The 21,913-nt window shown below is 42.1% G+C and overlaps 1 protein-coding gene across 1 annotated transcript in view; it reads right to left on the reverse strand.

Moving 5' to 3' along the window:
* Positions 1-8,776: 8,776 nt before the first annotated feature.
* Positions 8,777-21,913, reverse strand: part of Iqch (IQ motif containing H) — a 135,155-nt gene continuing 122,018 nt past the window's right edge. Inside the window, exons 18-20 of the mRNA XM_048333123.1 lie at positions 18,138-18,199; positions 15,823-15,931; positions 8,777-9,121 (exon numbers count right to left, since the gene is read on the reverse strand). Coding sequence (XP_048189080.1) covers positions 9,002-9,121; positions 15,823-15,931; positions 18,138-18,199 — 291 coding nt within the window. The 3' untranslated portion in view covers positions 8,777-9,001. The remainder of the gene's footprint in view (positions 9,122-15,822; positions 15,932-18,137; positions 18,200-21,913) is intronic.

The following is a 21,913-nucleotide window of genomic DNA, read 5'->3' on the forward strand; positions in this document are numbered from 1 at the left end:
CACCTCCTTCTGTGACATGTGACATTTTGTCTTGTGATACTGGATAATGGTACATAGACTCAGAACATAGCAGCTGGATGGACACTTAAGTATCAATTCCACTTTCTTTCTTTTTTTTTTTTTCTGTGTATGTGGTGCTGAGGAATCGAACCCAGGGCTTTATGCATGCTCAACAAGCTCTCTACCACAAGGCCACATTCCCAGCCCCTCCACTTTCTTGTATGTGTGAGAAAACTCACAAAAGAGAGAAGAGATTGTCTATTAACAAAAAAAAGTGGGAACTAGCATCCATGAAGACATCTAACTCTAAAACAGATGTCACATATATTCCATACTATTTTGAAAATCTCTAATTGTCACAGGATCATAACTGTCCTTCCATATATTTTCAGGTGAGTTGGGCCATGAACCCATTTGTGCCGTCACTGGCATCAGATCTGTAGTCTGGCATGAATCCTACAATATATCCAGAGTAAGGAAGGTAAGCTTAGAATGAAAACAGTTCCCAAGGTGCTGGGCCAGGCCTTCTAGGGTGCACAGAGAGAGAAGCAAAGGAAGGGGCCGTTTCTCCTGGGCAGACCTAACAGTAATTGACTAAGTCTACCCTTATTGTCTGAACTTCTGAGTGACCTTATTTCTCTTTGACAACATTCCAAGTGTACAGTTTGATATATGTCATTGAATGTATAAAACCATTTGCATGTCAACTTAGAGACACCATCACCTCTAGAAGTTTCTGCCCCTTTGTTGTTCACCTGCTCTCCTCTCCCTGCTCCCAACCCCAGAGTTCATTTCAGTATTTATTATTTTATATGGTTGGAGGCACAGAGGCCTTGTACCTTTCTGTTCCCCCCCAAGAATAATTTATTATGTCCTGGTGTATTTTAGATCTAGCTTCTGCATATTAGAGAAAACATGTGGCACCTGACTTCTTAGAGGTTTTCAACCAAGAGAAAAGAAAGCAAATGTATGTAGAAGGACTTGTATATTAATGTCTATAGAAACGTCTAGCCAAAACGTAGAAGCAACACAAATGCCCTTCAGCAGATAAGTGGATAAAAAACAGTGGGATATCCATATAACGGAATACTACTACTCAACGACAAGAATTAATTCTTAATAAACTCAGGTAGAGGAACCCCAAAATAATTATGCAGAATGAAAAATCCAGACCAAAAGGAGTTTATCTATTTACATGCTAGTAAATACAGATTACAGCGAGGAGTTGTCTGGGGGAAAGCAGGTGAGAGCAGGCCAAGGAGAGCAGGCTCTTGGTTTGAAGCTTGCCCAGGCAGGAAGTCTATGAAACTCTTATCTCCAATTAACCACCAAAACTGCCAGAAGTGAAGCTGTGGTTCAAGTGTTACATCCCCAACCTTGAACAAAAAGTTAAGGGACAGTGTCTAGGCTATGAGTTCAAGCCCAGTAACAGCACACACACACACACACACACACACACACACACACACACACACACAGAAAAACCAAGAACAACAACAACAACTATATATATATATATAGGAATGAAATGTCTGGGTTGTTTGGTAGCTGTATAGAAAAACATGATTTTTCTAATGACTGTGTAGAGGTCTTTTATAGACAGTACCCTATTGTTAGACATTAAAATTTCCCTCACTTTTCAGTACAGGTAGCAAAGATTTGTTTGTTTGGCTTAGGAATGTGGTTATAAATAGTCAACTTAAAAAACAAAACCCTCCCAGAAATTAGTGGAAAGGGAATTGAAAGTGTACCTAGCTAATTTTGAGTTTTTCAGTGTTTACAAAATATTTTGTGTCCTTGGACCAGAAACCAAGTGACATGAATCTTTAAGTAAATCAAAGTTCTAATTTTAACTTGGAGGTTGTTTTGGTTTTTTTGTTTTTTTTTTGTCATCAAGGGAAAGTCTGCTGTCTTGTCAAGTTTTGAAACCATAATTTGATCATAACATTCCTTGTGAGACAACAGCAATGAACTTGGGTGTGGCCTTTTATCTCCTGGAGCCATCATTAGCCATCTGGTATGCTTTATAACAGTGTGTTAAATAAAAGAATCTTAAAATGTGGCATTGTATACCTCTCTCTCTTCCTCCTCTTCTTTCTTCTGAATGTTTAGATCTCTCTTTTTCTTTCTCTCACACATAGAGTGACAATTGTAAAAATAAAACAAAAATGCTTACAGGATGATACAGAAACACTTGAGGGAAGAGCCATTATCAAAATAATAAAAAACAAACAAGTAAACAGAAAACACCAAAAAAAAAAAAAAACCAACACCAACCCAACAACAACAAACCAAATCCCAAACCTATTTGATGCATAAATGCCCAATGTCTATGTGCTATGTTTAAGGTCTTCCTATACAAAAAAAAATTTTTTTTTTTACTAACAGATTTTTAAACAGCAGGGACATGCTTATTATTTACTGTTTTGGTATCTTTCCCTCATTTACATAAGTACCCCAGAAACCAGCAGTTTAAAACTAATAAAACCCAAGGCCCTCCATCAAGTGCGATACAGTTTCACAACCATGAGTTAGATCGTGGAAGTAAAAAATAAAAAATAAACCCTAAATATATAAATACATGGTTATGAAGGTTTTTATCTGGAAAGCGTATAATCACATTTCAAAGTTAGAACTTCCATTTGAAGAAGCAATGTAATAATAATATTTAAACATTTATGTAGAATACTTTATCTTTGAAACACTTTTCCATTGACCAATTAATCTCTGCTCCTTCCGTAAGGAGCAGGTATTACTATCTGCCATGTTTTCTACATAGAAAATTAAAGAAGATCTGGTCAGATTAGAGAGGGGAAGGGCTGCAGAGACAAGTTTCTGGCACCTGACCCTTCTGTGACTCCTGGACATAATTCCTAGTGGAATGTGTTGGGTTTCCAGTATGTGTTGATGAAATCATTAATCAACGATATAAATAGTAGCTTGATTTGCCTCAAGCATTTGGGTAATTCGGGGTTTTTTTTTTTTTTTTTTTTTTTTTTTGGTCAGTTGTGGGGCTTGAACTCTGGGCCAGGGCACTGTCCCTGAGCCCAAGGCTAGCACTCTACCACTTGGGCCACAGCGCCACTTCCAATTTTTGGTGGTTAATTGGAGATTACAGTCTCTTGACCTTTCCTGCCCGGGCTGGCTTTGAAGCGCAATCTTCAGGTCTCAACCCCCTGAATAGCTAGGATTACAGGCGTGCACTACGGGTGCCCGGCCATTTGGATAATTTTTGTGGCATGTCTTACAGAAGGAATGGTGTCTGAATTCACTTGTTTGTTCCTATAACAAACTATATGAAACAGGTGCCCGTGGCTCACATCTATAATCCTAGCTACTCAGGAAGCTGAGATTTGAGGATCACAGTTCAAAGCCAGCCCAGGCAGAAAATTTTATAAGACCTTTATCTCCAATGAGTCACCAAAAAAGCTGGAAGTGGGGGCTGGGAACATGGCCTAGTGGCAAGAGTGCTCACCTCATATACATGAAGCCCTGGGTTGGATTCCCCAGCATCACATATATAGAAAATGGCCAGAAGTGGCGCTGTGGCTCAAGTGGCAGAGTGCTAGCCTTGAGCAAAAAGAAGCCAGGGACAGTGCTCAGACCCTGAGTTCAAGCCCCAGGACTGGCAAAAAAAATAATAATAAATAAAGCTGGAAGTAGAGCTGTGGCTCAAGTAATAGAGCACTAGCTTTGAGTGGAAAAGCTCAGGGACAGCTCTCAGACCCCGAGTTCAAGCCCCAGTACCAGCACCCAAAAAGAAAAGGAAAGGAAAAAACCCCAAACCCTGGAAGGGTAGAGGTAGGACTCCACATGATGCGAACATGCCAGGAAGGAGTCTGGGAATTATTTCTGCTATGTCATCCTAACAATTGCAAACATTCTATTTTTAAGGATTAAAACTTGTGTTTTATCCTAAGTCATATATTAGTAACCATCTGATAGTTGTAACAATTAATAATCATTTGTATTCATCTGACACCTTTCTTCTAAAGAGCTCAAAGCACTTTACATTTGCTATCTCATTAATTCCCAACCCCGTCCCTGTGGGGAAGGTAATAAGTACTTTAACACTTAAATGTTTATCTTTCAAAATTTCTCAACCATACATTAATTATATTTTCAAAAATGTAAATGTTCATTAGTTTTATTTTACTGTTCCTCTGGCTTTAATGTGCATAGCACACATTTGTTCAACTCTTTAAATGGACTAATCATAGTAAATCTTATCTGGAAAACTATAAATTAAGTTTGCCAAGCTAATGTGGGGATGGAGGTTGAGGGGGAAGGAGCAGCTGTCTTTGCTTTGCTCACTGGAAGATGTTCAGCTGGTACTGAGCCTTAAACTCAGGGCCTGGGTGCTGTCCCTGAACTTCAGTGCTGAAGATGGGTATTCTAACATGTGAGTCACACCTCCCATTCTGGCTTTTTGCTAGTTAATTGGAGGTAAGAGTCTCACAGACTTTCCTGCTTGGGCTGGCTTTGAACTACATACAATCCTCAGATCTGAGCCTCCTGAGTAGCCCCAATACCAGCACAAACAAACAAGAAAAAGGGATTCTGCATTAAAGGACATGCTTCCCCAATAATAATAAGTGGTTACTATAATTTGCTTCTCCAACTATGGCAAACATTTAACATTAAACAATGGGTCATCTCTCATTCAAAGATAACTCTACTTACTGTTCAATGTATTCTCTTCAAAACTTCCTGAAAAAAATTCACATCTTTTTCCAAGAATTCTTATACCACAAACACTATGGTTTCCTTTCCCAAATAGTAAAAACACATTAAGTTATACTTGGGATGTTTTCGACATTGAGCACATAGAAATAATTATATTTTCGGGCTGGGAATGTGGCTTAGCGGTAGAGTGCTTGCCTAGCACGTATGAAGCCCTGGGCTCGATTCCTCAGTACCACATACACAGAAAAAGCCGGAATTGGCACTGTGGCTTAAGTGGCAGAGTGCTAGCCTAGAGCAAATGAAGCTCAGGAACAGTGCCCAGGCCCTGAGTTCAAACCCCAGGACTGGCAAAAAAAAAAAAAAAGAAAGAATTATATTTTCAAACTTAGTTTATCAATAGTACAGCACCTCTGTAACATGAATGTACTAAAAAGATAATAGACTATGCTTCTTTTCAAATATTCTGTAATTAAAACATTGTGCTAATTTAATCTGGTCCTCTGGTTTCTTCCACTTAATTACTTGAAGTGATTGTTTTATTATACCTTTTTTTTTTTGCATTTCATTTGAGGCTGCAGGTGTTTCAGCAGAGGTTCTGCCTGATCATTCCCTGAAAACTGATAAGTGAAAAGTGAGGGAGTCTTGACAGAAAGCCAGAACTTGAAACTCGCCTTTAGTGGTGGATGGCAATGACATATACAAAGGAGGCAAATGGCATTGTTTGAGAAGGCAACCATGTGGATGAAAGAAATGGTTGGGTCTGAGAGCGGAAGCTCACGCCTGTAATCCTAGCTACTCAGGAGGCTGAGAACTGAGGATTGTAATTTGAAGCTGGCCCAGGGAGGAGAGTTGACGCGACTATCTTCAGTTAACTACCAAAAAGCCACAAGCAGAGCTGTGGATCAACTGGAAGAGTACCAGCCTTTAGTGGAAAAAGCTAGGAGACAGAGCCCAGGCCCCAAGTTCAAGCCCCAACAGTGGCACACACACAGTATTGGCACATGCACAAAAAGTAGTTCAGGAGAATGGGTTCAGGCCTTCTAATCCAAATGCCACATTAAAACAAAACAGAAAACAAACAAACAGGGGCTGGGGATATGGCCTAGTGGCAAGAGTGCTTGCTTCATACACATGAGGCCCTGGGTTCGATTCCCCAGCACCACATATACAGAAAACGGCCAGAAGCGGCGCTGTGGTTCAAGTGGCAGAGTGCTAGCCTTGAGCAAAAGGAAGCCAGGGACAGTGCTCAGGCCCTGAGTTCACATCACAGCCTAGGACTGGCCAAAAAAAAAAAAAAAAAAAAACCACAAACAAAACAAAAAAAACTTCTTCCCTATAGTTGAATGACAATGTCTCACGCCTATAATCCCAGCTACTCAGGAGGCTGAGATCAGGCAAATCCAAGAGACTTCTCTTTTTTGGATCAGTTCTGGGGCTTGAACTCAGGGCCTAGGCAATGCCCCCGAGCCATTTTGCCCAAAGCTAGTACTCTACCACTTTGAGCCACAGCTCCACTTCCTGAGACTTTAAACAAAATGTAATGTTTATTATCTGTGGGATTCTTCTCCAATTAACCACCAGAAAAGTCAGATATGGAGCTGTTGCTCAAATTGTAGAACACTAGCCTTGAGCAAAAAAATATCAGGGACAGCACCCAGGCCCTGAGATTAAAAAAAAACAAAACCCAAACCCTAAAAAACTAAGAAATCCCCAACCCCTCTCTCCAGTCCCCGCAGAAAAATAACCTTCCCTAAGCCAAGCTCCAGCTTATAATTCTAGCTGCTAAGGAGTCTGAAATCTGAGAATCATGGTTCGAAGCCAACCTGAGCCAGAAAGACTCTGAGACTCTTACCGACAAGTAACCAGCCAAAAGCCAGAAATGACGCTGTGGTTCAAGTGGTAAAATGCTAACCTAGAGCAGTAAAGCTCAAGGACAGCACCCAAGACTTGAGTTCAAGCCCCAGGACAGGCACAAACAAACAAAACAACAATAAAACCCCTCTTCCTGGATCGATTTAACACTGTGGTACTGTTAAGCAAAGGGTTTTCACCACAGGAACGGTGCACTGCTGTGCTGAACAGAACAGAGACAGTTTTCTGTTAAAGTCCAGAGCAGATGAGAGCCAGAAGGAGACAGAGGGTTGCATTTACTCTCAGGACATGAGTGTGCCAGTGGACTAATGAGTCTCTTGGACCTTATGTTGTTCTGGCTTCAATAGAAACGCATCTCTAATGGGGGGGGGGGAAGTACTTCCTGTCTGTCAAGTATCTGGACAGTAGGTCCCCTCAGATGGATTAGAGAGATTGGGCAAGAAAAAGAGGTCACCCCACCCCTCACCCAGGCAGGAAACCTGGCTAATTAATGTATTCCCAGCTATGGCAGAGCAAAGGCTGATATAGGCAGAAATGTTCATGTCATTGCAGAAACTTTTAGCCTGTGGCCGGAAGACAGTTAAAAGATGATTGGAATTCCATAGGTTAAAAAAGAAATATTCTTCATTTTCCCAACACACGCAAGTATTTTCAAAATTACAAAGGTCATTCTTTAAAATGGAACACTTTGGGTGTTGCACCTTGCATATTTCACCCTGCAGCAAAGCTGGTTCATGTGGAATTTCTTGGGGGCATTTATGAAGCAAATATTGATGTGTCACCACTGAATTACTTAATAATTTGCCTCTTAAGCCAGGTGCCAGTGGCTTACCCCGTAAGCCTGGCTACTCAGGCGGCTGAGATCTGACGATCTCGTTTGAAGCCAGCCTGAGCAGGAAAATCCCTGAGAATTGTCTCTCCAATTGACCATCAAAAAGCTAGAAGTGGAGCTATGACTCAAGTGGTAGAGCACCAACTTGGGGCAAAAAAGCCAAAGGACAGTGCCCAGGCCCTGAGTTCAAACCCCTAGTACAGGTGCGTGCACACGCGCGCGCACACACACACACAAAATTGCCTCTTAAAAGACGCTGTTGAATTCAGCTTGTAAAAATCCTACACGGGCTTAAATGGAGAACTAGAGAACACAAATATTCATTGAAGCTAGAGGCCTTGGTTGAACTGTATCCTAAGAGCAGATACTGCCACCTATTTCGACGCTTTGGCTTTTCCTACTTGAATGGCAACAATCCGGGGCTTGGGATATGGCCTAGTGGCAAGAGTGCTTGCCTCGTATACATGAGGCCCCGGGTTCAATTCCCCAACACCACATATACGGAAAAGGCTAGAAGTGGCGCTGTGGCTCAAGTGGCAGAGTGCTAGCCTTGAGCAAAAGGAAGCCAGGGACAGTGCTCAGGCCCTGAGTCCAAGCCACAGGACTGGCAAAAAAAAAAGAATGGCAACAATCACAGACAATAGGAGGGCTGGCTACAATGAAAGTACCGGGAATGATAAAGAATCACTTTTCAAAATCCATGCAGTAAGCCGGGCACCAGTGGCTCACACCTGTCACCTTCGCCACTCAGGAGGCTGAGACCTGAGGATTGTGGTTTGAAGCCAGCCCAGGCAGGAAAGTTCATGAGACTCATCGCCAAGTAACTGCCCAAATGCCAGACGTGGCAAATGCTCAAGTGGTAAAGTGCTCGCTTTGAGCAAAAAGAACTAAGTGAGGGGGCCCAGGCCCTGAGTTCAAGCACACACAAAAATATTCATACAGTTTTCTTTAGGGGGAAAAAAAAAAGACATTTGTGTTTTGCCAAAGAGCAATGGCCCTGCTTTAAATATTTTAAATGCAGGCGTTAATTATCCTTTGGAAGAGAAGAAGATTTTTACCAAACAAATGAAGGCTCCACAATCCTGTACTCTTTTTTTTTTTTTTTGGCCAGTCCTGGGGCTTGGACTCAGGGTCTGAGCACTGTCCCTGGCTTCTTTTGGCTCAAGGCTAACACTCTGCCACTTGAGCCACAGCGCCCCTTCTGGCCATTTTCTGTACATGTGGTGCTGGGGAACGGAACCCAGGGCCTCACGTATACGAGGCAAGCACTCTTGCCACTAGGCCATATCCCCAGCCCCAATCCTGTACTCTTATAGAGGACTATGTGCAGAAGTGATATCAAGGCTGGTGACATTCTTCTCTTATCAGATTATCTTTTCCTTAATTTGAGAAGGGGAAGAGATGACTCAGCACTCTCAAGTAAAAACAGCAATAGGTTTTGATTTAATGAATAACATATGCTCTCTTAATAAATGTTAAAACGAACATGTAATGTCACCCATCTAGATTCACCTCAGCAAACACGGCAAACTAGTTTCCTTCACTTTTATTCCTAAAAGCAAAAGAAATCCTGCCCTTTCTTGCTCTAGACCCGGGATCTAACATTGTAAGCTACTTCAGAAGTACTCGAGCACGGAATGCTTTTTTATCATCTTTGGACTGTAGTTCTTCAAATCTTATTTTGTTTTCTTCTGTCACTCCTAGGATGCTTTCAACATCATTAATGGTGGTCTGTAAATAACAAAAACAATACTCATTATTTGAAGACCTCTTACCACCTCCATTCCCCAAGCATTCGTGACTCCTTGTTAGAGTTTATTACGGTATTTATAAGTTCTACTCACAGTAAGTTTCACGTCTGAGTTGCCATCTATAAATTATTGGCTACCAGTCTTGCTGAAGTGAGTAAAAATATTAAGGGAAATCATGGGAAAGTATGTCTATGAAACCTAATAAGCAAAGCATTAGGGCTGGAAATGTGGCTTGGTGGTAGAGTGCTTGCCTAGCATGCATGAAGCCCTGGGATTGATTCCTCAGTACCACATAAACAGAAAAAGCTGGAAGTGGCACTGTGGCTCAAGTGATAGAGTGCTAGTCTTGAGCATAGAGAGGCTCAGAGACAGAGCCCAGGCCCTGAGTTCAAGCCTCAGGACAGAGTGGTGGTAGTGGTGGTGGAAAGCATTAGGCTTCTACTTTGTGCATCTTTAATATTTTATTTCATTTTTCTATTAATTCAATTTTGTTGTACTTTACAAAAGTGTTTTGATCCATGATAGATTAGAAACAAAATAAAAGAAGTAAGTTCTTCACCATAGATAATTTGAGACATCTTAAAATGAGGGCCAATCCACTGAAGGGGGTGTTTATTTCCGTTAGTTTCTGAGAAGAAAAATGACATTTTCCCATCTAATGTTATTTTCCATTCAGGAATAATTCACATAATACCCTTGTAAGAGTGTATATAGAAGCTGGGAATATGGCCTAGTGGCAAGAGTGCTTGCCTCCTATACATGAAGCCCTGGGTTCAATTCCCTAGCACCACATATATATAGAAAAGGCCAGGATTGGCGCTGTGGCTCAAGTGGCATGGTGCTAACTTTGAGCAAAAAGAAGCCAGGGACAGTGCTCAGGCCCTGAGTCCAAGCCCCAGGACTGGCAAAAAAAAAAGAGTACATATAATATGATGATTTTTAGAAACATTCATAGGCAGGGGCTCCCACTTGTAATTTCAGCTGAGGTTGAGATCTGAGGATCACAGTTCAAAAGCTAATGGAAAGTATGGGAGAGCCATCTCATATTAACTAGTAAAAATCCAGAAATGGACATGTGGCTAAAGTGCTAGAGCACCAGTGTTGAGTAAAAATACTAGGGACAATACCCTGGCCCTGAGTTCAAGCCTACTACTGGAGGAAAGAAAGAAAGGAGAAAGGGAAGGAGAGAGGAAGGGAGGGAGAGAGGGAAGGAAAAAGATTCCCAGGCAACTATCATCATTATGTAATTCCAAAACATTTTTGTTACTCCAAATCACATTTACCCATTAGCAGTCATTCTCCATTTCTCCACCCCTACAACCATTAATTTACCTCTGTCTCTGTGGATTTGTCTGCTTGCACATTTCATACAAATGGTGTTATACAGTGTTCTTTGGTGATTGGTTTTTTTTTAACAAAATGTTTCCAATGTCCATTCATGCTGTAGCACACAGTACTACTACATTCTCTTTTTTATAGTGGAACAATATTCCATTGCAAGAATATTATCCATATAATATCATGGAATTCACCTATTTCTCAGTTGGTAAACATTTTTCTTATTTATACTTTTTGGCTTTTTTGCTTCAGTGAACGTAAATGTGTTTGTGTAAATGTATGTCTTAAGTTCTTTTGTGTGTGAATTGCTGGATCATATGGTAATTTTATAATAATTAACTCTGAGGAACTGACAAACTTCAGAAAGCTATTACATTCCTACCAGCAGAGCATGAGGGTTCCAGCTTCTATTTCCTCTGCGCCCTTGTCAACATTTATTATTGTCTTCCTTTTCCTTAATAGTCATTTTAGTGGGGCAGGGAGTAAAATGGTGTCTTGTGGTTTGGATTTGCATTTCCCTAATACATTTTTTTTTTTTTTTGGCCAGTCCTGGGCCTTGGACTCAGGGCCTGAGCACTGTCCCTGGCTTCTTCTTGCTCAAGGCTAGCACTCTGCCACTTGAGCCACAGCGCCGCTTCTGGCCGTTTTCTGTATATGTGGTGCTGGGGAATCGAACCTAGGGCCTCGTGTATCCGAGGCAGGCACTCTTGCCACTAGGCTATATCCCCAGCCCCCTAATAAATTTTTGAGGCTAATCATTTGTTCACATACTTATTGGCCAAGTATATATCTTCTTTGAAGAAATGTCTGTTCAAATCCTTTGCTTATATTTTAACTGAGTTATCTGTCTATCTTTGAGTTGTAAGAGTTGATATATTGTGGGTACTAGAGCATTATCAGTTATATAATTTGCAAATAATTGATCCCATTCTATGGATGATTTTTTACTTTCTTTGTAGTTTTTTTTTTTAATGGAATCCAACTTATTTTCACTATGGCTGTTTGTGTGTGAGGCATAATAGCTAAGAAACCATTGCTAATCCAAGGTCAGGAAGAACTAACACCTGTGTTTTTTTTCAGTATTATAAAACATTTACAGTTTTAGAGCTTACATTTAGTTCACTGGCCTATTTTGACTTAATTTTTTTTTTTTTTTTTTGGCCAGTCCTGGGCCTTGGACTCAGGGCCTGAGCACTGTCCCTGGCTTCTTCCTGCTCAAGGCTAGCACTCTGCCACTTGAGCCACAGCGCCGCTTCTGGCCGTTTTCTGTATATGTGGTGCTGGGGAATCGAACCTAGGGCCTCGTGTATCCGAGGCAGGCACTCTTGCCACTACGCTATATCCCCAGCCCCTTGACTTAATTTTTAAATATAGTGTCAGGTAGAAATCTGAATTCCTAATTTGTGTGGATATTCATTTCTTCTACCATTTGCTTTTTTAAATTAAAGAGGTTATTCTTTCCTCACAGAATAATTTTAGCATCCTTATTGAACAGTAGTTGGTCGCAATGCGTAGGTTTAGTTCTAGTCTCCATTCTACACAGCTGTCTATATGCCTATTCTTATGACAGTACCACACTGTTTCAAGTGCTGTAGCTTTGCAGCAAGTTTTGAAATGGAGAAATATGAACTCTCCAACATTGTTATCCCTCCCCCAATATTATTTGGACTATTTTGAATTCTTTGCTTTTCCACACAAACTTTAGGACCATCCTGCCAACTCTACCAAAAGAAATCCAATTTTGATATTGATAGGAAGTTAATTGAATATATGGATCAATTTGAGGGGTACGCAGTCTCCCCATTCATTTATATCTTCTCTAACCTCTTAACACTGTCTTAAAGTTTTTAGTGCATCAGTATTGTATTGCTCCTCAATTTACTTGTCTTCAAACCATTCTGATGCTATTTTTTTTTTTTTTTGGCCAGTCCTGGGCCTTGGACTCAGGGCCTGAGCACTGTCCCTGGCTTCTTCCCGCTCAAGGCTAGCACTCTGCCACTTGAGCCACAGCGCCGCTTCTGGCCGTTTTCTGTATATGTGGTGCTGGGGAATTGAACCTAGGGCCTCGTGTATCCGAGGCAGGCACTCTTGCCACTAGGCTATATCCCCAGCCCTGTAATTTTTTTATATATGCCAGTACCAGGGCATGAACTTAGGACCCCTCTTGCCTTTTTCACTCAGCTCTTTTACTTACAGCCAGTGCTTTACTACTCAACCACACCTCGAGTCTACATTATTTGTTGGTTAATTGGAGATGGAGACTCTCAAACTTGCCTTTCCAGGCTGTCCTCAAATCTCAACCCTCTAGCCTCTTGAGTGGCTAGGATCATAAAGCATGAGCTACTGGCTCCCACTTTGATAGTAATTGAATTTATTTGCACTTTACTTTTAGATTTTCTTTTTTACTCCTAATCTAAATACAATTGATTTTTGTTTAGTGATGATATGTCTTGCACCTTTGCTTAACTTGTGAATGGATTGTAACCGATTATTGGTGGGTTCATTAGGATTGTCTACATACAGCCATCCCCAACCAGCCTTCTCAGAAGTCAGCCGGGTGGCGCCTGGTAGTGTTGACCAGCATCCCTGGACACTGACTGCAGCTCCTGGAAAATGACCCATAGTACTCCGGCTTAGTTGAATTCATGTCCATAAGTCAAACCGACCAATAGGTCCTGGGGTGGACTCTGACTCAGGGGGAGAGGGGATAAAAGGAGAGCCCCTTCCTCCCCCAGCAGCCAACAGACTCATTTCCAGGCCCTGCTACTTAACTCTTCTGAGGGGCCTTTGTCTTTTACTTTGCAATACATTTTTTCTCTTCTGTTCAAGTTTTCTACGGATCCTGGCTTTCACTTGCTTATCTATATGGTATCAAGGCGGAAGCTTACTTGAGAAATCACACTTGTGGTTTCTCAACGTTTCTACACGCTCATGCCTGTAACCCCAGCTTCTCAGGAGGCTGAGATCTAAGGATTGTGGTTCCAAGCCAGCTCGGGCAGGAATGTCTGTGATTCTCTTATGTCCAATTAACTACTAGAAAACCGGAAGTTGTGCTATGGCTCAAAGTGGTAAAGCGCTAGCCCTGAGTACAAAAGCAAAAACGAAAAAAGGACTCCACAAAGCAAGACAAAAAGAAGAGATCCCATGGGCAAGACAGGAAGCCAGAGAGTGGAGGGAGCCAGTCTTTCTTTTTTATAACATCCCTCTTGTAAGAAGTACGCAGAGCCCCATGAGAACTACCTCACCTCTTCCAAAGGTGTTGCTCCAATGACTTTCCTCTAGGCTCTGCCTTCTCAAAGACTCCACCTCCTCTCACCACGGGGGAACTGTGTCCAAGCCATTGCAAATCCCTTAGTAGCTGTACATTTTGTCTTACTGGTATCGTTTTTATTGGGCTCCCTCATTTACACTGAAGGAAGAACAATGATCATTCCCCCAGCAAGTTAGATCACTTCGAGGGGTAAACCATTGTTCTCATGGTATCGTTAAAGCAAGCACTAGCTTGAGTCCAATCATGATTTTTTTTTTTTTAAATCTAGCTTTTGTTGGGTTTTCTGTTTCAGATGCAAAACTATATCGGATTTCCAGTTGAGTCCTTTCAGTTACTTGCCTTAATCAAGCATGATAAAGGTGATGCTGGGAGCCAGATCTATACCTGATCAATTTCAAGCCATCAGCTCTGCTCAGCCAGTGTCTCAAAAAGTCCCATACATGTCTGGGTGCTGGTAGCTCACACCTGTAACCCCAGTGACTCAGATGCTGAGATCTGAGGACTGTGGTTATGAGTCAGCCCAGACAGGAAAATCCATGAGATGCCTACCTCCAATTAGGCAGCAAAAAGCCAGAGCCGTGGTTCAAGTGGTAGAGCACCCACCTTGAGCATGAAAGCTCAGGGACAGTGCCTCGGGCCCTGAGTTCAAGCCTCAGAAGAGCCTCTCTCTCTCTCTCTCTCACACACACACACACACACATACACATCCCACATGGACCCCATCTCTGTATTCTAGAATTATACACAAGAGGATTGCACTGACCAATTTTTTCCCCCCATGATTTGAGGGCTTGAACTCAGAGCCTCAAACTTGCTCACTTGGTTCTTTGCCACTTCAGCTATGCCTCCAGCTCAGATTTTTTGTTAGTTATTTGGGGAATGGTGTTTCTTAGCTCTTGAGTAGCTAGAGTTAAAGGCATGAATCACTGGCACTTGGCAGGAACAAAATCTTGAGAGGCCATATGGAGGCTTCAAAAATGTGAAGCTCCTCTCTGTAATCGGGAGGCTGACAGTGGGAGGATCACAGTTTGAGGCCAGCCCTATCCAAAAAAAAAGAGAAAAGTTTCAAAGCTGGGTGCTGGTGGCTCATGCCTGGAATCCTAGCTACTCCAGGAGGCAGTGATCTCAGCATCATGGTTCAAAGCCAGCTTGGGCAGGATTATAAGACCCTTATCTCCAGTTAACCAACAGAAAATCAGGGGTGGTGCTGTGGCACAAAGTGGTAAGAGTACTAGCCTTGAGCAGAAAGAACTCAAGGTCAGTACCCAGGCTCTGAGTTCAGCCGTATGAAGGACAAGAAACAAAAGCTTAAGATTCACCATCTCAACCAACACAAAGCTGGGCCTGGTGGCCTGGTGGCCCATATCTGTTATCTCAGCTATGAAGAAGGCAAAAAAAAAAAAAAAGAAAAAAGAAAAAAGGAGGAAGAGCCTGGTCCAGATTCTCTTAGCTAAAAATGTGACTCTATTAAAAAAATAATAATAACAAAACTAAGAAATGGGAAGTGTGGTCCAAGTGGCAGAGCGCCTGTCTACACTTTGGAGACATGGGATGGAGTGGACGACCCAGGCACAGGCTGGCATTTTCCTCTGCCTTAGCACACTTCGCCCTTCTCGAGCCTCCGATCTGCTGTGGTTCTAGAAACTGAGGCTCCCCAGGAGTCTAACCAGCCTTTCTATGATCTGAAATAGAGATAGGTTACATTCACAAATTTTGGTTGTGACAGTCTCTGTGTTGGTTCCGCGATGACACTGCAGCTTCGCTTCCAACATCAGAAAGCTCTGCTCTCACAGGCTTGGGGTTTGAGCACGGCAGCAAGTTAAAACAAGTTTCCTATATTTCAAAGGAAAAGTTTCAAACTATTAAATTTAACTAACGGGTTTCGTGGGGACCTTACAAAACTGACCCTGCACATTGTAAAATGTGTGCTCTTAGAATTTAAAAAAAAAAAAAAAAGAAAGAAAAGAAAAAGGAAAGGAAAGATGGTTTAGCACTTGTTTACAATACAGCATGAGGTATCTTCAGCCCTTGTATAGAAATTAACCAGAATCGTTAGTTAATTAACACCTCACCTTAAAATTGGTCTCGCCTTGCATATTAGGTGCTGATATCTCTTGATGGATGATGAAGAGATTGCGGGCAAAGGTCGTGAGGACCCCCTGGAGATCCACGCCGATTGTTCTGTTAATGATATCCAAACAAATGAGTTTACCAATGAGTCCCTTTACAGGCTTAAAAACAATTCGCCCTCTCATTTGTGCGTCTGCTGATGGAATTTAATGAGTATTTTCAATCTCACAAGGTGGCAATCTTCAGGGAGATATGAAAGATGAGGCTCCATTTTAACTTGTCAACAAAAAGGATTTGCGTAATAAATATTTTTTATTAATCAACAGCAGAAGAAAGCAATAGGTTCAGTCATTTCTTTGCAGAACAGCCCACTTCTGAGCCAGGATAGTGATATTCCCTGATTTTTTTTTAAACTGTTTTAAGTTCCTCGAAAAGAATTATTGCCAAGTGTCATTCATTTCCTCCTCCACATCTGTAGCTCTGGACTCTGGAAGACTTTGGGATTATTTTCTGTTTCATGTGGACAAGAAATACCTGTCACTTATGACATTGCCCTGCTCAGGTTCAGTGACAGCGAACCCCATTCCTGAACAGCCGTCTGTACACAGCTGAACTCCTACTTTCCAGAAGAGCTTGAGGCAAACCACCTTGTAGCACGATAAGGTGAACACTCCCAAACAACTAGATTGTCTCTCTCTCTCTCTCTCTCTCTCTCTCTCTCTCTCTCTCTCTCTGGTGCCGGTCCTGGGGCTTGAACTCAAAAGCTGTCCCTGTGCTTTTGTGCTTGAGCCACAGCTCCACTAACAGCTAGTGCTTTTTATTTGTTTTTTTTTTGGGGGGGGGAGGGGTGTGGTTAATCAAAGGTAAGAGTCTCCTGGAGTTTCCTGCCTAGGCTGGCTTTGAACTGCGATCCTCAGGTCTCAGCCTCATGAGTTGATAGGATGACAGGTAAGAACCACTAGCATCCAGCTATTTCATGTTTCAACTTGGAAACTCCAGAGTATTTTTGTAGCTATGATTTTAAACTTTCTTTGTCAAAGGAAAAGAAAAGATTTTAAGTAAATGGATTCATTTGTAATATTTGTTTTGTAATACTTGCTGTGCCGGAGGGAATGAATATAAAGATCTGCCCCTTAAGGCAGCCAAAATAAAACAGGATGAAAAACAAAAGCAAATAAACAAACAGCCTTCCTCCAAACTTGGGACTTTTTCTTTCATAGCTGTTAGGATCAATTTGGAATAACACAAAGGGTGAATTCTTAGGTCAGGGTGGCTTTGCTTTGAAGCTTCCTACTCCTTAAGATAAGCAACAAACAGCTCCTAGTCCTGCCGCTGACTTTCAGGAATCTACTGAAGCTTTCTGGGTCTTTCTTTTTTTTTTTTTTTCTTCTCTGAAATAAAGGAATCTAACTACATTAATGCTTCTGAACTTTTTGAGATGAACATTCCCCAAATCCAAGCATGGCATACCACTTTGAGCTGCTAAACAGCAGTGTCTCTGCTTTTAAGAAAATAAATAATAAGACAACTTCAGAGCTAGTAATATTGAACAGAAATTTGTGTTTCATTATCACAAGGTCAGTGTGTAGTAGATCTAGGGTCTTTGGTTTGAGAGTCTAGGATTATTTCATTTCAATTATGTGACATGAATATGCATGACTATCTATCTATCTATCTATATTTTTTGTCAGTCCTGGGGCTTGAACTCAGGGCTTGAGCACTGTCTCTGGCTTCTTTGCTCAAGGCTAGCACACTACTTCTTGAGCCACAATGCCACTTCTAGCTTTTTCTATATATGTGGTGCTGAGAATCGAACCCAGGGCTTCATGTATACCAGGCACTCTACCACTAGGCCATATTCCCAACCCCGGGACTCTACATTTTGCTGGATTGTTTTCATATAAACACCATGAGGAGACTGCATTCAGGCTGGAGCCGGGTTTGACACTGCTGTCCGGAGGAACAGCTTTCCAAGTCATTAGAGCACTGTTCTAGCCATGCCAGAATGACAACAGGCTTTCCACGACTGGGACAGCTAACGTGTCTGTCAGTCGAGTTTGTTGTACTTTGTATGTATATGCTGTTGAACAGAATGGATTAAGTGTAGACTCTGACCTGACAATTTTGGATAATTACAATTATAAACCCAGACCAACACATCTAAAGCTACTGTACAAAATTTCTGAAGATGTAGGTAACCAAGACAGGCTTTCCATAGATCTGCATTGTGGTTCAGATGCATGAGAAACACAAGACTGTCACTGTTTGTAGAGTCTACTTAGCTTATTATTATTTCACAGATACATATCATACTTACAACATGCCCATCTTGCTTCTCTTCACGTGTTCATATAGAACAAACACAGTTCCTTTTCTGTCCTGCAAGAGTTGAGAGGGGAGAAAGGAAATAGCACATTACCTCGGAAGCAAAGGAAAGGAAATATAACTTGGCTGAGACTGATTTGAATGGAGATCTAGTGCTCCCTTCAAACACAGTGGGACGCAGGTTTGTCCCTGCTGTCTCTGGAGCGCTGAGGAAACATGTTTTGTTTTTCTGTGGCTGCGTGCCAGTACTTGGGCTTGAACTCAGGGCTTGAGCACTGACTCTGAGCTTTTATGCTCAAGGCTGGCACTCTTCCACTTGAGCCATACCTCCACTTCTGGCTTTTGGTGGTCAACTGGAGATAAGAAAGAGACTTATGGACTTCCCTGCCCTGGCTGGCTTTGAGCTATGATCTCAGCTTCCTGAGTAGCTAGGATGGCAGGCGTGAGCCGCCGGCTCCCGGAACAGGACAGTGTTTCTGAGTACGCTCCGCAGAGCGCCTGCACCGGAACCATCTGGTTGTTAATGGGCACCATTTATACTCATAACTCTTTGCAGGGACTCCACCTTTTAACTCACTCTGAGGTGAGTCCTCAGCATGTCAGAATTTGAAAACATGCTGTCAAGAGCAATTAGTAAAAAAAAAAAAATCATGTAGAAAGTAATTTTTACTTGGATGGAAAATGTCTACAGCCCCATCAATGGACTCTTAAGATTCATATTGAACAACTCTGTAATGTCTATACATATTGGGAGACATTCTGCCAAGTTTGATGGAGGTTAAGTTCTATTCCCTCCCTTGATTCCCTGTGGAAAATCTGCTGACTTCCTTCCTTCCTTCCTTCCTTCCTTCCTTCCTTCCTTCCTTCCTTCCTTCCTTCCTTTCTTCCTTCCTTCCTTCCTTCCTTCCTTTTTTTGTGCCAGTCCTGGGGCTTGAACTCAGGGCTTGGGCACTGTCCCTGAGCTATTTGTGCTCAAGACTAACACCCTGAACACGAGAGCTACAGCTCTACTTCTGGCTTTTTGGTGGCTAATTGAAGATAAGAGTCTCACGAACTTCATTGCCTAGGATGGTTTTGAATTCAGATCTCAGCCTCCTGGGTAGGTAGGATTATAGTTGTGAGCAACCAGTATCTGGCCTTTTCAATATTCCTGATGTATAGAAATGTCTGATTTGGGGCTGGGAATGTGGCTTAGTAGTAGAGTGCTTGCTTAGCATTCATAAAGCCCTGGGTTCAATTCCTTAGTACCACATAAACAGAAAAAGCCAGAAGTAGTGCTGTGGCTCAAGTGGTAGAGTGCTAGCCTTGAGCAAAAGAAGCTCAGGGGCAGTACTCAGTCCCTGAGTTCAAGCCCCAGGACTGCCCCCCCCCAAAAAAGTCTGATTTTTATATTCTTTTTTGAACTGGTGATGTTTATTTTTATGTATGTAGGAGATATAGCTTTACCTTGTTTTAAAAATTGTATTTTAATATCTCCAAATAAACAAGAAGTTGCCCTAGAGTTGTCCAATACAGAAATGACTGACCTGTAAAGTCGTGAGCTTCCTGTTACTGGGAGTCCAAAATGGCTAGCTATATATAAGTCGGAGGTTTTGGTGAAAGAGATCACATGGCACAATCTATGACAGTAGTGTTTAACTCCTTTCTTTATTAGGGCAGTCATTGGGCCAGAACCTAGGCCCTTAGAACTGCCTATGTATGTTAGAACTGTCTGGGGGCTTAAAAAACAGAGTGCCAGTGGGCCATGCCTGCAATCCTAGCTACTCAGGAGGCTGAAATCTGAGGATTGTGGTTCAAAGCCGGCTTGGACAGAAAGGTCTGTGAGACTCTTAGCTTCAATTAACCACCAAAAAGCCAGAAGTGCAGGTGTGGCTCAAGTGGTAGAGTGTAAGTCTTGAGAAAAAAGCTCAAGGACAGGGCCCAGACCTTGAGTTCAGGCCCCAGGATTGGCACAAAAGAAGAAAATAGATTGGTTGGGCCCCACCTCCAGTGATACTAGTTTATGTGGTCTAGACTGGATCCTGAGCCTAGGGTCACGTTGGCGCTGGAGATAGAGGAAAAGAAAAACCAGCCATCAGATCCTGTTTTTATGACACTCTGGTATTTCATTAATCATAGATTTTTAAGTATTAAATTATCTTGATTGTTGAGTTCTTTTGTGAGTGCCTTCCTTGGCTTCTTTTTTTTTTTTGGCCAGTCCTGGGCCTTGGACTCAGGGCCTGAGCACTGTCCCTGGCTTCTTCCCGCTCAAGGCTAGCACTCTGCCACTTGAGCCACAGCGCCGCTTCTGGCCGTTTTCTGTATATGTGGTGCTGGGGAATCGAACCTAGGGCCTCGTGTATCTGAGGCAGGCACTCTTGCCACTAGGCTATACCCCCAGCCCATGTGAGTGCCTTCTTAAGCTTTGTGTTTGGCATGGGCGCTGCCCTGCCGCTCCCTGACGTGTGGCCTTATGAGGGCATCTGTTCTCATTCAGGATATCTGGATGAGCAGCCAGGGATGAGAACTACTGCCAAATAGGCCTTTAAGTCTCTCTCTCTCTCTCTCTCATTACTTGTTTACACCACTGTGATTTGGGATTTGAATTCGGGCCCTGTTATAAGGTGCTCTACCACTCAAGCCATGTCTCATCCTTTTTTTTACTTTATTAGTTAAAAAAAAATTGGGTATCTTGTTTTTGTCTAGAGTTGCATTTGATTCTCCGATCTCCAGTCCCCTGTGTAGCAGTGACTACAGCTGTGTAATCAATAATCTGCATTTGCAGACTCAGATGGGGATGTGATCTCAAATCCTGACTCTCCCAATCTCTCCCTCCTGAGTGGCTAAGCGTATAGGTTTGAACCATCACGCCTATCTTGTCTTTGCAATGGGATGTGGTAGCCCCTAGCCACATGAGGCTAAGGACAGCTTGAAACAGTGGCAGTCCAAATTGATTTTGTTTTTGTTTTTGTTTTGGCCAGTCCTAGGCCGTGAACTCAGGGCCTGAGCACTGTCCCTGGCTTCTTTTTTGCTCAAGGCTAGCACTCTGCCACTTGAGCCACAGTGCCACTTCTGGCCATTTTCTGTATATGTGGTGCTGAGGAATCGAACCCAGGGCCTCATGTATACGAGGCAAGCACTCTTGCCACTAGGCCATATTCCCAGCCCCTGGCAGTCCAAATTGAAATGTAGCTTTCAAAGGCTTGAAATTTACAAACTACAGCCAATTGTAATTATTTCAAATTAATATAATGCTTGCACTAATTATGTTAAAATGAAAATTTCATTATGGTAAAATGAAAATTGGTCATTTAAGGAGGTAACAAACAGTACAAAAAATGTATCCAATGCCTAACGAATGAAACTGTAACCTCTCTGTATATCACTTTGACAATAAATAAGAAGAAAAAAAAAGAAAATTGGTCATTTAAACTACCTTTACCTATTCTCTGAGAAAGTTTTAAATTAATGTGGCTTACATTCGGACTTGAGCAGTGCCATCCTAGGGTCCTATTATTAGTATAGCAAATCACTTCTAATTAGTGATTCTCATTTGAGAATTTTATTTCTCCTCTTGTTCAGGTAACTCTGTGCTTTGAAAGAGCATCCGTGATTATCTGGAATCAAATCCCCACCTGAAAGTTCATAGCTATGTTGCTCTAAGGACCTGTGCACATTATTGTACTCTTCTCCCTTTTGGGAACAACATTCTTGACTGAAAGGTTGTTTTTCTGTTTGTTTTTGTCTTCTACCCTTTATAGATTCTGTTGAAAAGTCTGCTGTCAGTCT

Source organism: Perognathus longimembris, chromosome 23 (genome assembly GCF_023159225.1).
Source record: "Perognathus longimembris pacificus isolate PPM17 chromosome 23, ASM2315922v1, whole genome shotgun sequence".
Lineage (NCBI taxonomy): Eukaryota > Metazoa > Chordata > Mammalia > Rodentia > Heteromyidae > Perognathus > Perognathus longimembris.